General features: G+C 36.1%; 1 protein-coding gene across 1 annotated transcript in view; it reads right to left on the bottom strand.

Moving 5' to 3' along the window:
• sgip1b (SH3GL interacting endocytic adaptor 1b) overlaps positions 1-11,166 on the bottom strand; it is a 41,061-nt gene extending 29,895 nt beyond the window's left edge. The window contains exons 1-8 of the mRNA XM_077209217.1: positions 10,901-11,166; positions 4,096-4,159; positions 2,837-2,861; positions 2,656-2,712; positions 2,511-2,568; positions 2,195-2,379; positions 2,085-2,096; positions 529-540 (exon numbers count right to left, since the gene is read on the bottom strand). Of these exons, the coding sequence (XP_077065332.1) occupies positions 529-540; positions 2,085-2,096; positions 2,195-2,379; positions 2,511-2,568; positions 2,656-2,712; positions 2,837-2,861; positions 4,096-4,159; positions 10,901-10,910 (423 nt within the window). The 5' untranslated portion in view covers positions 10,911-11,166. The remainder of the gene's footprint in view (positions 1-528; positions 541-2,084; positions 2,097-2,194; positions 2,380-2,510; positions 2,569-2,655; positions 2,713-2,836; positions 2,862-4,095; positions 4,160-10,900) is intronic.
• Positions 11,167-13,691: the final 2,525 nt, after the last annotated feature.

The raw sequence follows: 13,691 nt of genomic DNA, 5'->3' as shown, positions 1-13,691 counted from the left end.
AGATGGGCCACAATCAAAAGTGGAAATATATGCATACCTGCGACCACATATTATTCTTAAGCAAATATTTATACACATTGACATTATACACCCCTTGACACATTTCTACCGCTGCACTGAATATACAGCCCAATCATGTGAGATAACAGGCATTATTTGGCACCTGGACATTGTTTTCCATCAGTTCCATTTATCATTGAAAACTATTGAAGCTTCTCTGACACAACTGATGAGCGGCAAACATCTTCAGGAAATGGACAACAGAGTCTAGGTGCCAACACTGAACTCCATCTGACATTCACACCCAACATGCTGAAGCTGCAGATTATTTCAAGAATCTAATGATTCACTCATATTAATCCATGAGGGTATCAAGCTGTCAGTATAGCAGTAACACACCATAAAGCATCATCACAATGACATGTTCAGTGGAACACAGCTTCTATTGCGCATGCAATAGCAACATCAGTATCATATCAGTACATTTTGGTAATATTTATCTATTACATTTACAATAACCATACTTACTGGACTTCGTCTCTGAGATCAGCAAAAAAGGGGAAAGAACAGACCTGGTCAGGGAGTGAGTAACAGATCAGTACTATTAACAAAAACAATATTTAGAAGAGGAAAACATGCGTGATGGATCTTTCCAGGTGGAAGCACACTTCTTCATTATACATGAAAGCATTAATGCATTATAAATGCATTTCTGTGACTCAAAGAGTACAAAATGTTACTGGCAACAGCATGTTTATGGGTTTATATAACTTGAATGCAATGTATTGTCAGTTGCTTTGGATAAATGCATCTGCAAAATTCATAAATGTAAAATTTACATAAAGCCAGTAATTCAAATAACTCATAACTAACAAAGAATTTATGATTGAAACATATCGCTCATTGTTTACTTAAACAGTTCCAGTGATGCAGCAATATTAAAATTCTGAATGATACTGTTAAAATAAAAATAGTTGCATGTTATGGCCAATAATCAATCAATATTAAATGTCATTACTATTTTGTCTAAAAAAACACTATAACTAAAATAAATAATTTTAAATAGTACAAGTGTACAAGTCATTACAACAAACAATGTAGGAAATAATAATAATAATAAAATGTAATATAGTGCCGTTCAAAAGTTTGGGGTCAGAACGTTTTTTTATAAAGAAATTAATACTTTTATTCAGCAAGGATGCATTAAATTAATCAAAAGTGACAGTAAAGGCATTATAATATTACAAAAGGTTTCTATTTAAAAATGTATTACTCAAAGATAACATTTATTTCATGGTTTCCACAAACCTATTTGTTTTCAACACTGATAATAATAATAAATGTTTATTCACCCTCAAATAAACATATTAAAATGATTTCTGAAGGATCATGTGACACTGAAGACTGGAGTAATAATGCTGAAAATTCAGCTTTGCATCACATGAATACATTATATTTATGTATTACAATAGAAAACAGTTATTTTAAATTGTAATGACTTTTCATATTATTACCATTTTTACTGTTTTTTTGATCAAATAGACACAGCCGTGGTGAGCATTACAGACTTTTCAAAAACAATAAAAAAAATCTCTCAGACCCCTAACTTTTGAACGGTAGTGTATATGTATGCATGTATGGAAAATGGATGTTTTTTTTGAGTTTTGCTTAAGATTACAGGTGTTATTAAATTATTCATGTTTTCAAAGATTAACTTTAAGTATTAGATGAGAGCAAAAATATTGAAAAAAAATAGTGAATAGTATCCACAAACAAATACCCAATATCGACAGACACCAATAAAAAAAGAATAAAAAAATTTAAACTGTTAAAGCCCGAAACACACCAACCCGAGTGTTTCCGCACCACCGTTGGCTCTAGTCTGACGCCGTCGGGTTTTTTTGGGCTGATTCAACATGTTGAATTTATGCAGTTTATTTATGAATTTCAGATTAATTTCAAGCATTGCTGATTTGTCTAGTATAGCACTTTTGATGGATTCACCATTTGCCGTTATCATCCTGAGAGCTAAGGTACACTAAACTAAGGTACAACCAGACAGAAGTGTAAAAACACATGCTTACCGGACTCTTTCTCTGTGTGAGGAAACAGAAGAAGAGGAAATCATCTCAATATTTGAATGTGAATATTATTATGGGACATCAGCAGTGTAAAGTAAAACTTAAAGACGAACCAGAGGGGAAGGAGATATGGCCAGCGTTCCCACTGAAGCCTTCAGCTCATCCATAGTAGATACTGTGCAGGTTCCACTGTTTGCTGCCAATGGCTTGATCTTGATCTTAAATTTCTTCCCATGCTCCTCTTCTCCCTCTCCCTCGGACTCACTGGAGGAGCAGACCATCTTGACTTTTGAAGCTGGTGAATCTTGTTATGGAATTCCATAGTTTTTTTATCTTATTTTTATACATATTTGAAACATTACATATTAAAGGTCAGAAAAGATGAGAAATGAGTACAGATCAATTTGCATGTGAAGACTAAAAGGATATTTCCCCCTTGTTCTCCAGGTTTAACGCTGTACCCTTCATCATCCACATCAGGAGAGTTCTGTTATGGTACAAACACATGAGGCATTACATTCACAGGAACTATAAAGGCCGTATGAAAAATCAGCATTCAGAGAGATTTACTTACATATCGATCCCAGTCGATCTCACCGTAAAAACCATTGGGTGCACCATTGGCTTTTTTCTGGGAATAAAACATATGGGATGAAACATTGTAAGAACGATCACAATGAAATAATAATTCACAACACTACCTAAAGTAAGTTAGTAGAATGTTTATTCACTTTCATGGATTGTGTTGTACTCACAGATTTTTCTTTGTCTGGTGATCCACTGAAAGAGATGAAAGCATCAGAGTTCAGATATATGACAGAATGAGAAGTATATAAGTATAATAAGTACAGGTCTATTATTAGTGTACTATCCATTTTAGATTGACCTGCCAGGGAGCTGGGGCCCACTAGGGGGCCTCACGATGGCTTAAAATTATTTAAAATAAGAATCACAAGCAGTAAAAAACCCAAAAGTATTAAAAATCTACTACTAAAAACTAAAACACGGATTCACACTGTCTTGAAAAAATATGTGATTTCTAGCACTGGAAATTAATAAAACCATATAACTCCATGATGGCTATTATACGGTGGCCGCGAGAGCTCAACGCGCTGCAACTGAAGAAAACACGTGCAAATAGAAAAAACACCAGCAAATTCAGAAAACATCTTCATCAGTTTGACAACAAAAGTGCTCCAAATACTCACGACGCATCCAAATATAGAAATGCGCTGCAAATATTCACAACGCAGCCAAATACAGAAACGTGCTGCAAATTGCACAGACCACAACGGAAATGTTTAAGGGGAACCCAACAAGTGATGAACCTGGCTGGGCTTTTTGTTCAACGTCTACTCGTCAGTGGTGTTGTCGATGACCTGAAAGGTGAGTTTTTTGTTTATTTTAACATCATGATCATATGTGTGTTGTGAGTATTTGCAACGGGTTTCTGTATTTGGTTGCGTTGTGAGTATTTGCAGTGCGTTTCTGTATTTAGCTGCATTGTAACTATTTGTGGCACATGTGTTGTCATTAAGATGTTTTCTTAAATTGCTGGTGTATTTTTACTGAATGCGTTTTCTTCAGTTACATCATGCTGAGCTCTCTCGGCCACCGTACTATTATTATTAAAAATATATAAATTTAAAACATTTTTTATCCTAAATCCTTATCCAGTAAATCATGTAAAACTGAAAAAGTTATGGGGCCTTCGAAAATTGTTGTGGACAATGCAAGCCCTGGAGGCAAAAAGGAAAAAAGAACCAATGCGTTGCATGAAAACACAACAAACATTATAAAATAAGCTGCAAAGTGAAGCAGACTTTATGCCAATAGTTAAAGACCGGCTCTGCTACTAATAAACATTTGACAAAATTACACTGAGCCAAGTCTTAGCATAGCAATGCACAATCATTATAGAAAGCAATTCACAGAATTCACAGAATCAGAAATTCATGTAGAGATCTGTGCAGAGCTGATGTCCTCGGTCGAATCACTGACTGTTCTTACTCACGTGGAGTCACTGTCCTTTTCCTTCTTCCGTATCCCGAAGGCCTTTCGGGTACGCTTTTTCAGTCCTGTTAAAAATCAGGTTTATAGTCAGGAACCAAATAATACACAGTTCCTCTAGTGCAACATGTTACAAGAAAAATGACATCAGTCAGTCTTGATGAAATCTATATCTATACTGTTCAAATTCTTTTTTGAAAGAACTCTTTTTTTCCTCACCAAGGCTGCATTTATTTCTGCAGTTAAACAATAAGATGGTGAAACATTTTTTTTTATCCATTTTAAGAAGACTGTTTTCTATTTTAATATATTTTAGGCTATTAAATAAAATAATAGTCATGATCCTTTAGAAATCCTTCTAATATGCTGACTTGGTGCTCAAGATTTTTTTTATTATTATAAATGTTGAAAAACGGTCATGCTGCCTAATATTTATAATATAACTTACTGACCTCAGCTTTTGGAAGGCAATCTACCTGTATATGTATATAATTTAATTTTTTCTAGATAGTCCGCAATTTAATCTTTTGAATGTTGTGCGTTATTACGTATAGCTTGAAAGGACTGGAAGATACTTGATTACATTTTAAAAGCTTGATTAAATTGTTAAAGTTTATATTTATTTTTGTATTAATTCATAACACAGACACACAAAAAAAACATTCCAGGAATGATGTATAAACAATTTTTGTGCTTAAGTTTTGAGAACATTATTAAAGACCAGATAACTTTGACAGAACATTCTATTAACATTACTGTAAGAACATTTGTTCATAACTTTGACAGAACATTCCCAGAATGTTACCCAAGAGAATGTTTCCTGTTAGCTGGGTTTGGAGCATTTGCTAAATCCATGAGTACTAAAGTAGAAATATTCCCTTCATTCTCTCAATAAATAAATAATATATGATAATTATACAAGAATTTGCTAGATGCAGTTGCAATTTTTTTTTGATGAAGTACAACTGCTGCCCCTGCTTGTTGTCAACTAGGGATGGGACGATTACCGGTTTTACTATAAACCACGATAAAATGTACTGACGGTTAGTATTATCGTTTAAAATTTAATTATCATTAAAACCGTGTTTGATTATCGCGATTTTAATAACATAAATCCTGTCCAGCCAGCAACAGTTTGACGCAGGCGTGTAGCGCGCAATGTTGTTGTTGTTTTTTATTCGAGAAGGAATGACAGAAGGCAGTGACTGTGCTCGGGAGATTTTTCAGCCTTTTAAGAGGACCAAATCTGAGGTGTGGTCATATTTTTGCTTTTACAAAAGTCCCGAGGGAAACTTAATCGAGGATGGTCACCCTGTCTGCAAAACATGCACAAAAAATTCGCTGCAATAGTGGAAAACACAGAGTCGTCCTGTGTGACCATCACACACTGTTGTAGCGAACGCAAGGCGAGTTAACTTTGACCTCAATACCAAAGCTACGTCTGGGAAATAATTGGGCACAAAATGTTGTTTTGAGTTGAAATATTTTCTCACTCACTTGACATAAACGTGAAGCTTCCGCGAAGAAAAGTTCGCAGCAAGTGGCTTTGAGCCAAAGACGAACGAACAAGTTCAAACAAGACTATTAACAGTGACATTTAAGAGATAATAATTGTAGGAATTGAGGTCGAACCGAACACAAATGAATCCTCCATGTGATTCATTCAAATTCTGATTCTGAAACAGAATTCCACACAGAACTCAACACTCCAAACCCCAAATCAACATTCCAGAACCGTAAAGATCCCAGCTCCAGCTAGTCTACAAAACGACTTTATGGCCCTGCAAGCTTCAAAGAGATGAGGCTAAATAGAGGAAGAACTGGTCAAAGTTAGATTGGTTCAGTGATGGCACAGCTCGGGACCCACCAAGAAACAGCAGAGATTGTTTGAACCCATGACAAATGATTTAGAACAGACCTCCTCCTTTTTAAGGACCTTTTGACGACCCCAGGGTGTAAATCTCTTAAAACCACAGAGGCCGAGACTTTACATATAAAATACATAAAATCATCCCAAAACAATTATTGACGGACTTCTAATCAAACATTGTTCAACTACATAATCCTATATTGTATCTACAACCTCTGTATGCATCTATTATGCTTAGATCACATACAGGTCATGTAATTGTTATAACTATTAGATGTTTGAATTAAAGTGTGTCTTGTTTCCTATCAGTACGATCATATGTTCTTAATTCAGAATATGGCTTGATTGAAATCTGTGTAAAATGTTTTGTGCTCTTATAATAGGAATAATGTCTAAACTGTTCCCTTCAAACTCTCTGCTAGAGCTGGAGTCAGCGTTCTCTCACGTCACATTTACAAGCGCCAAAACGGTGTTTATTGTTTGAATTTCGTAATAAAATTGACAGAATCTGAGAGCTGAGAATCTGTTTCATATCAATAGTAACCTGCTCTGTCTTGTCTGTCGGTGTCAGTGTCCTCTTTGCTTCGCGATTTTTCTCTGCATGATAAAATGGATGTGTGGCGTGAGAGCGTGTAAAAAGTGACAAAATTGCGTCTCTCACAGTGAACTCGTGAGAGTTGGCGGCCCTGCAGATTCAGCTTGTAAATGTTTTCGGCGGGTGTGCTTCTGCTGCTGCGGTCTTGTTCATTTGCCATGTTGTTTGTGTATCTCTATCATGGCAAGCGCTGAGCCCGGTCGGAACTACGGGAGCCCAGAGGGGAGCGTCGGCGGTTGTTAAAGAGAAAACCGATTTTCATTCAAAAAAATCGGCGTAAACTACACATTCGAGTTAATCGATAAAATCGATTTATCGCCCAGCCCTAGCTGGAGAGTAAGGAGATCGCAGATAACGCATGATTTACGACGAGAGGTGAAGAGAATGCCACCTCTAAAATAAAGACAGTGCCTAATTGGTCAGAACTCATCCAAAGAGCCTGGACAAACAGCTGAGTTTAAAATCTTAGGACCCAAACAGTTCGGTCAGTAGAATTTTTGTTATGTTGGGTTGAGGTTTAGTTTGTGAATTTGTTCGCTAGAGCAAATTTACAGAAGTCATGGAGAAGCCATGACGAGTAACCGGACAGACGAGTAACCATGTAGACGAGCAGACAAAAGAACCCAAAACAAGATCAGAAGAACATCCATGGGTTAAACAGCTTCATGCAAACCATCTATAACTACTCTCGTCTCATTTGTCTTTCTGTTCTTAGCTTTATCATTTTCTTTTCCGTTGAGAGTCTCGATTCTAAGTTAAGTTTTGCTGCAAAGTTTCCATCCATTCGCCAACACACCACGTGATTGGCAGCCCAAACATCTATCCACGAGGAGATCGACCACCAGCCAGACAACGAACCCGGGAAACACCCTTTTACGCCGACAAAAGGAATTCCCAAAGAAACGCACAGACAAACGCAAGTATAGGCCTACCTCCAGACTCTTAGCTGAACTGGTGCATTGAGATAAAATTGAATAACCCGCCTAAGAAACGATAGAAGGGTTAAATTAATGATTGATGGTTCGTTCAGGTCATGTCTTAAAAGTGCATTTAGAAACTTGAATAATCAATAGTCTTGTTTATATTTTAAAGATAATTGTCTTGTGTTATGTGCTTACAGATTTAATGTCTTAAACTGCTGATCTAAGTTACCTTGCTAATAAATAGTGTTTCACTATAGTTTGGATATTTATATCCGTTTTAGAGCTGATAGTTACGGCCCGTTCAATTGAACGCTGGACGAGTCCTTTGAGAGCCGTTTAAGTGAATCGTTTAAGTGATTCCCTATAAATTAATTCATTATTCCTTTTGAGCTAAATTGACCCTGCCTAACGTTATTTAATTACTTAGTTCCTTACTTAATGTATATTCATTGTACACTTATTACACTTTTTTTTTTACCACATAATTACGGGACATATTGAATTGAGATTAATGTTTTAAATCTTACCCGTTAACGTTAAATCCATTTTGTACAGCGGACAAAACTCATCAAGACAAAATAATTGCAACAATATTATTAAACTCTGTAAACAAAATCAACTCTGATTTAATTTTCAAAACAATCAAAAATGGTGATGCAAGCGCGCGTTCGTTGTGTTTGTGTGATATACATGGATGTGCGCTGAGTTATAATGCGTTGCTATTGACGACGGTCATTATAAGGAAGGAAATGCCACAGAATATTGCTTTAAAAAGTGCATAGAGCTGCTTGTTTTATTTGTTGTTTGTTGATTTTCAAATATAAAACTTGTTGAAATGTTTTCAGTGTGAGCATCAGTTCTTTTTGAACACTTTCATCTCGTTTTAACAAAACCGTGATAATATTGATAATCACAATAATTTTGGTTACTATAATCGTGATATGACATTTTCATACCGTCCCATCCCTATTGTCAACTACCCAAACACAAAGCAACACGGGTGCTAAGTTAAATGTAGAGCTAAATTCACTGACATCTGAAAACAAACACTGAATTCACTCACCAGGGGAGTGACATTTTTCATAAATATTTCAACATCTGCAACTAAAAAATGCAAAAACATTTTTTCCCCCCAAGACCTCATTCTGAGTGGACTGAATTAAATGATGAAACGTTTAATTATTATTATTGCATCGAGGCAAATTACCCATGCACCTCTGTACTGGGATTCACAGTGCATGTTTGACCTGGATGACCAAATCTGCAATGAGGCCATGCAGTCATTTACTGGTGGAAGGGTGTCAGCAACAACAAATATGCAAGATCTAAAGCTTATTTTTTCAATATTTTCTCAATCTGCCAATGCCAATTGACTTGCATGTAGAAACAAGCATCCCCAAGGACTGGCATCATGGTCGATATTAACAGACAAAGCAACAGAATTTATAGCCTGGAGATCTTGGCATGATGGCATACGGGACCGCTTAAAGGTCTAGTCTAGTTGTGTGTTCACCCATCATGCCTCTAGCCTAGAAGACCTCGAGGGAAAAGCTGACATTTCCTCCTCCGCTTGGCTAAAAGTGAGGCAATTAAGTCGAGTTATCCCAAAACAAATACAGGGAGATGAAACTGCTTGCAGCTTGTGCACTACCTTAAACATTTGAATCCTACAATGCCATTAAATTAAGACAGGAATAGTTCACATTTACGCACCCTAATGTTGTTTAACAACCATATGACTTTCGTTCTTCGGAAGAACACAAAAGGAGAAGTTTTGAGAAAAGTACTGGTTGCTCTTTTCAAATAATAGATTGCAACGATAATCAATGTGGACTAGCTTTCAGGCTTCAGAAATGATACAAACTGTCCATATTCAACACACAGGCTACACTACATTCGAAGTCTTCTGAACCATTCAATAGTTTGATGTGAGAAACGAATTGAAATTCAAGCTGTTATTCACTGATAATCCTGTGAGATGGTAACTTGAGATCCGTGTGACCAAATCATTGTCAATAAGTTGAGAACTGGATCTGTTCTTTGGATCTGTTGCTTTGTTTTTGTTTTTATGCTCTACAAGGCTGCATTTATTTGATCAAAAATACAGTAAAAGAGTAATATTCTCAAATATTATTTAAGGATGAACCAATATGAACATTTTGCCCGATACGATAACCGATAATTTTTTATATTTGAAAGCCGATAACCGATATAATGACCAATACATTTAAATAAAAAAAATTATATAATTTAAAAAAAAAAAAGTTTAACCATTTAATCCATGTCCCAAGCACACAATTATGTTGCATGTTGCATTAGACTTGCATGTTGCACTTATTTAAGTGATTCCAATTATATTTCAAACAATTCAAAAATGTCATGGCGAACAGTGTGCATTTGAAGTGTCTCAGCTTAAGGAGATAATCCATTATTTATCGGCCAAATTTCATTATCGGGCCGATAATGATAACATTAAAAGTAAACTTATTTATGGTGGCCAATATATCGTGCATCCCTAATATTATAACAATTTAAAAGAACAGTTTTCTATTTGAATATATTTTAAAATGTAATTTATTTCTGTGATGGCAAAGCTGAATTTTCAGCATCATTTACTCCATCCTTCTGATGATAATTTGATGCTGAAGAACAGCATTTGAAATAGAACAATATAAAAGTCTTTACTGTCACTTATGATCAATTTAATGCATCCTTGATTAATAAAAGTATAATTTCTTTTAAAAAAATTACTGACCCCAAATGTTTGAATGGTAGTGTATATTGCACTTTTATGGTGCTTTTGTGTACTTTCTGAAGTTTGAAAGCTTAAGTCCCCATTAATTGTAATCGCATGGAAAATAATGACCAGTCCATTCTTCAAAATTCCCTTTTGTGTTTCCCAGAAGAAACTAAATCGTACAGGTCTGAGACAACAAAAAAGTGAATAAATTTGGATTTTTTTAGATGAACTATCCCTTTAAATTAGAGGAAATAAATCATGATGACCTATAAGATCATGAGGGTGGGACTGTAGACCACAGAGCAAAGACACACAAACATCCTGATGGCAGATTTACATGGGAGGTACGTATTCCTTGTGCACTGGATCACATGTGTAAAACGCCTTTAAAATATAACCTAAATTTAATTGTGCCATCATGATGTTTGTGTGTCACGGTGCAAACACACACACACACACACACACACACACACACACACACACACACACACACACACACACACACTTGCCATACAACGTGAGACACATAATCCTTCACCTCCTTCAAGGAGACAGACACCAAAACAAGCATGTGCTGCATTTGGATGTCATACACAGTGCAGTCGCCTAGAGAATATTAGCACGCTAATAAATAATATCAACAGACAGCGATGAATTTAAGGGCCCAATGTGGATTTTTACCTTGCATCATGGTTGCAGCACTTCATTCCTCGGTTTCACGCAAGCAAACAAACGGACACGAGATACAGTAGTGATCCGGTGACCGGTCGTTAAAGGAAAGGCTCATACTGCCCAGCCCCACACGTCTTCGTCTCGCGGGTTTCCCGGTAACCGGTGTGTTAGGCCCCGGGCACCGCCGCATCAGCAGCATCCACACACGCCATCACCACAGAGGGGATGCTGAGGACAGACAGCCGATGAACGGAGAACGAGAGAGTGTGGGAGGGTCGCGTAATTACCAACCCTACTATGGAGAAGGCTTTACTACTCATGAATATTAATAAGGTCACGACGACGTACCTTGGCAACCTCCCTGGAGCGTCCAGTCACGAAACAAATTGATATTCATGAGCCAATCCTTTAAACGTAGTAGGATTCGTTTGTTCGCAGCGTTCTACGCAGGTCTGTCAGCGAATCAGTTGGGCCTGCGTCACGTTGCGTAGTTAATATTCATGACCTGAGAGCCAAGCAATAGTAGATTCACAGGAGGGATAAAAAGAGGGCAAACGGACTGTCTGATCCTTGGTCTGATCCTGAGAACGATACTAATTTGATAGAGCGCCTCCTGCTGGTGGACAAAAGGTCTGATGCCACTAGGGAAAATACTTATTCCTTTTTCAGATTTAATAGATTTTGATACATTAATATTATTCATTATGAAGTTTTGAATGCCCTGTTGATCGTCTCCTCTTAACAGAGGAATATGGTTCACCTTATTCTCAGTACCCGTCCTCGGTCCTCTTCCCACTACAAAAGCTTGTTTAAGTGTAAAAAAAAAAAAGAAGAAAAAAGATTTTATTGAATCAAAATAGTCTTCAGTCCTTTGGTTTTTCTGACACATTTCAGCATGGCACATTGTCACGCATTACTAAAGTTATACTGGTACTGTACAATACTGTATAAAGCCACAAGGGGTCAGCAGCCAAAACTGATTTTCAGATGGTAAAAAGAGACGTTAAAGGCCACTGAAATCTTTAAATCTTGTCAACAACTACTGGAATCTCTCATCTGAGAATAGTACTAACTGAAAACAGGTAGGTCATGACTCATTTAACAGTAATTTACACCAACAACTTAGGTTAGGTAACAGGTCTCTGACCGAATAAACATAGACAGACTATTCATTGCAGATTTTAGAGAATAATAAAACAATAAATGTGATTTACAGTCATCTATGCATTGCACACCCAGGCTTTTTTCTTTTTAATTACGATTAACAGGCATTTAATTCTACATTAAAAAATAGCAATAAAACATGCACAATGAAATAAATAAATAGGAATAGGCTATTAACAGTGCTGGGCAGGTTACTTATAAAGTCCATTACTGAATACAAATTACATGATAAACATTGTAGTAATCTATTACATTCCACATTTTAGATAATATAATCTGACTACTTTTTGATTACTTTTTTTGACCTAACTTGTTAATTACAATTTTATAATCTTGTACCATACTGATTAAATTACAAAGAGGCATTTTTTTTTTTTTTTTTTGGTTTTCAACAACATTAGTTGCATTACACATTGCATTATGTCAGGGTTTCCCGAACTAGGCTTTGAGAAGGAACTGTAGAGGGTTCATACATTTATAAAAAGTTAATAATTAATTAAATCATTAAAAAGTTAAATTATAAGAAATAAAGTTTTTTTAAAAAGTAATATTATCTAATTACAAGTTTTTCGTTTTTGTCCAATTATGAAATCCAGATAACACCAGTTACTAAATATTAATGTGCAGTATAATACTGAAAAAGGTGTATTAAATGAAGGAATGCATTGAACCCACAATAGACATTTTTTTAAAGAAAAAAAAAAGAAAAAGTTTTTCTTAAATTGGGTCCTATTATGCTTTTCACTTTTTCGACTTTAGTTAGTGTGTAATATTGCTTTTTGAGCATAAAAAGATTGCAAGGTTACAAAGCTCAAAGTCTACTCCAAAGGGAGATATTTTATTTAACAGAATACACTTTTCAAGAACTCCAACGAACTACGTTTTGACTACAACACATTTTCCGGATCTTATGTAGTCATAATGTCCCTCATTTTAAGGGACTATGTGTAGTTTTTTTGGTATTTTATTATCTAAAATCAATATTTTTATTCATATATATGTCCTCAATGGTGTACAAATACCTCTGCCAATTAACCTGACTTATCCTCGTAAACGAAGAATTTATTATCTTTATATACATGTGACGGGTAGGCAAAGATATAATAAATACATAGACGCCCTATTGGCCGCTTTGGAACGTTGCTGCGATACGTCAACGCGTCTGCCATTTTGCTGAGGGCAAGACTGCGCTGTAAACAAATGCAAGTAAACGGGTGAGTTGCGGTTTTCGTGGATAAAAACAATAATAAGGTTTACATCTATCAACCGATTTCATTGGTTTGTACGTGGTGTACGTTACTATTACTAATTATATAATGACCAAATACAACCAGAAAAAAATGTTCAGTCTTGTTTATGAAAGGTAATTCCCCGAGACCTGTTTTCAGTTGTGTGGCGATATGTACAGCCCCAAGCAGCACATGAAGCAGCCATTTTTCTCAATTCCCATAATGAGAGGTATGGGAAAGTTGCCCTCTGCAATATGGTGGCGCCGTTGACGTACGCTCCAGCGGCCAAAAGGGCGTCTATGTATTTATTATGTCTATGCGGGTAGGTCCATGGAGGCTTCCATGTCGTTCCGCCATCTTGAAAAACTATAATAGCAGAGAGGGTCAAAAAGAACTAGGCCAACGCA

This window comes from Siphateles boraxobius, unplaced genomic scaffold (assembly GCF_051911475.1).
Source record: "Siphateles boraxobius isolate OS27281-9 unplaced genomic scaffold, OSU_SipBor_1 1, whole genome shotgun sequence".
Lineage (NCBI taxonomy): Eukaryota > Metazoa > Chordata > Actinopteri > Cypriniformes > Leuciscidae > Siphateles > Siphateles boraxobius.
Note: the sequence above shows the minus strand (reverse complement) of the source record. Positions and strands in the feature narration are given on the sequence as shown.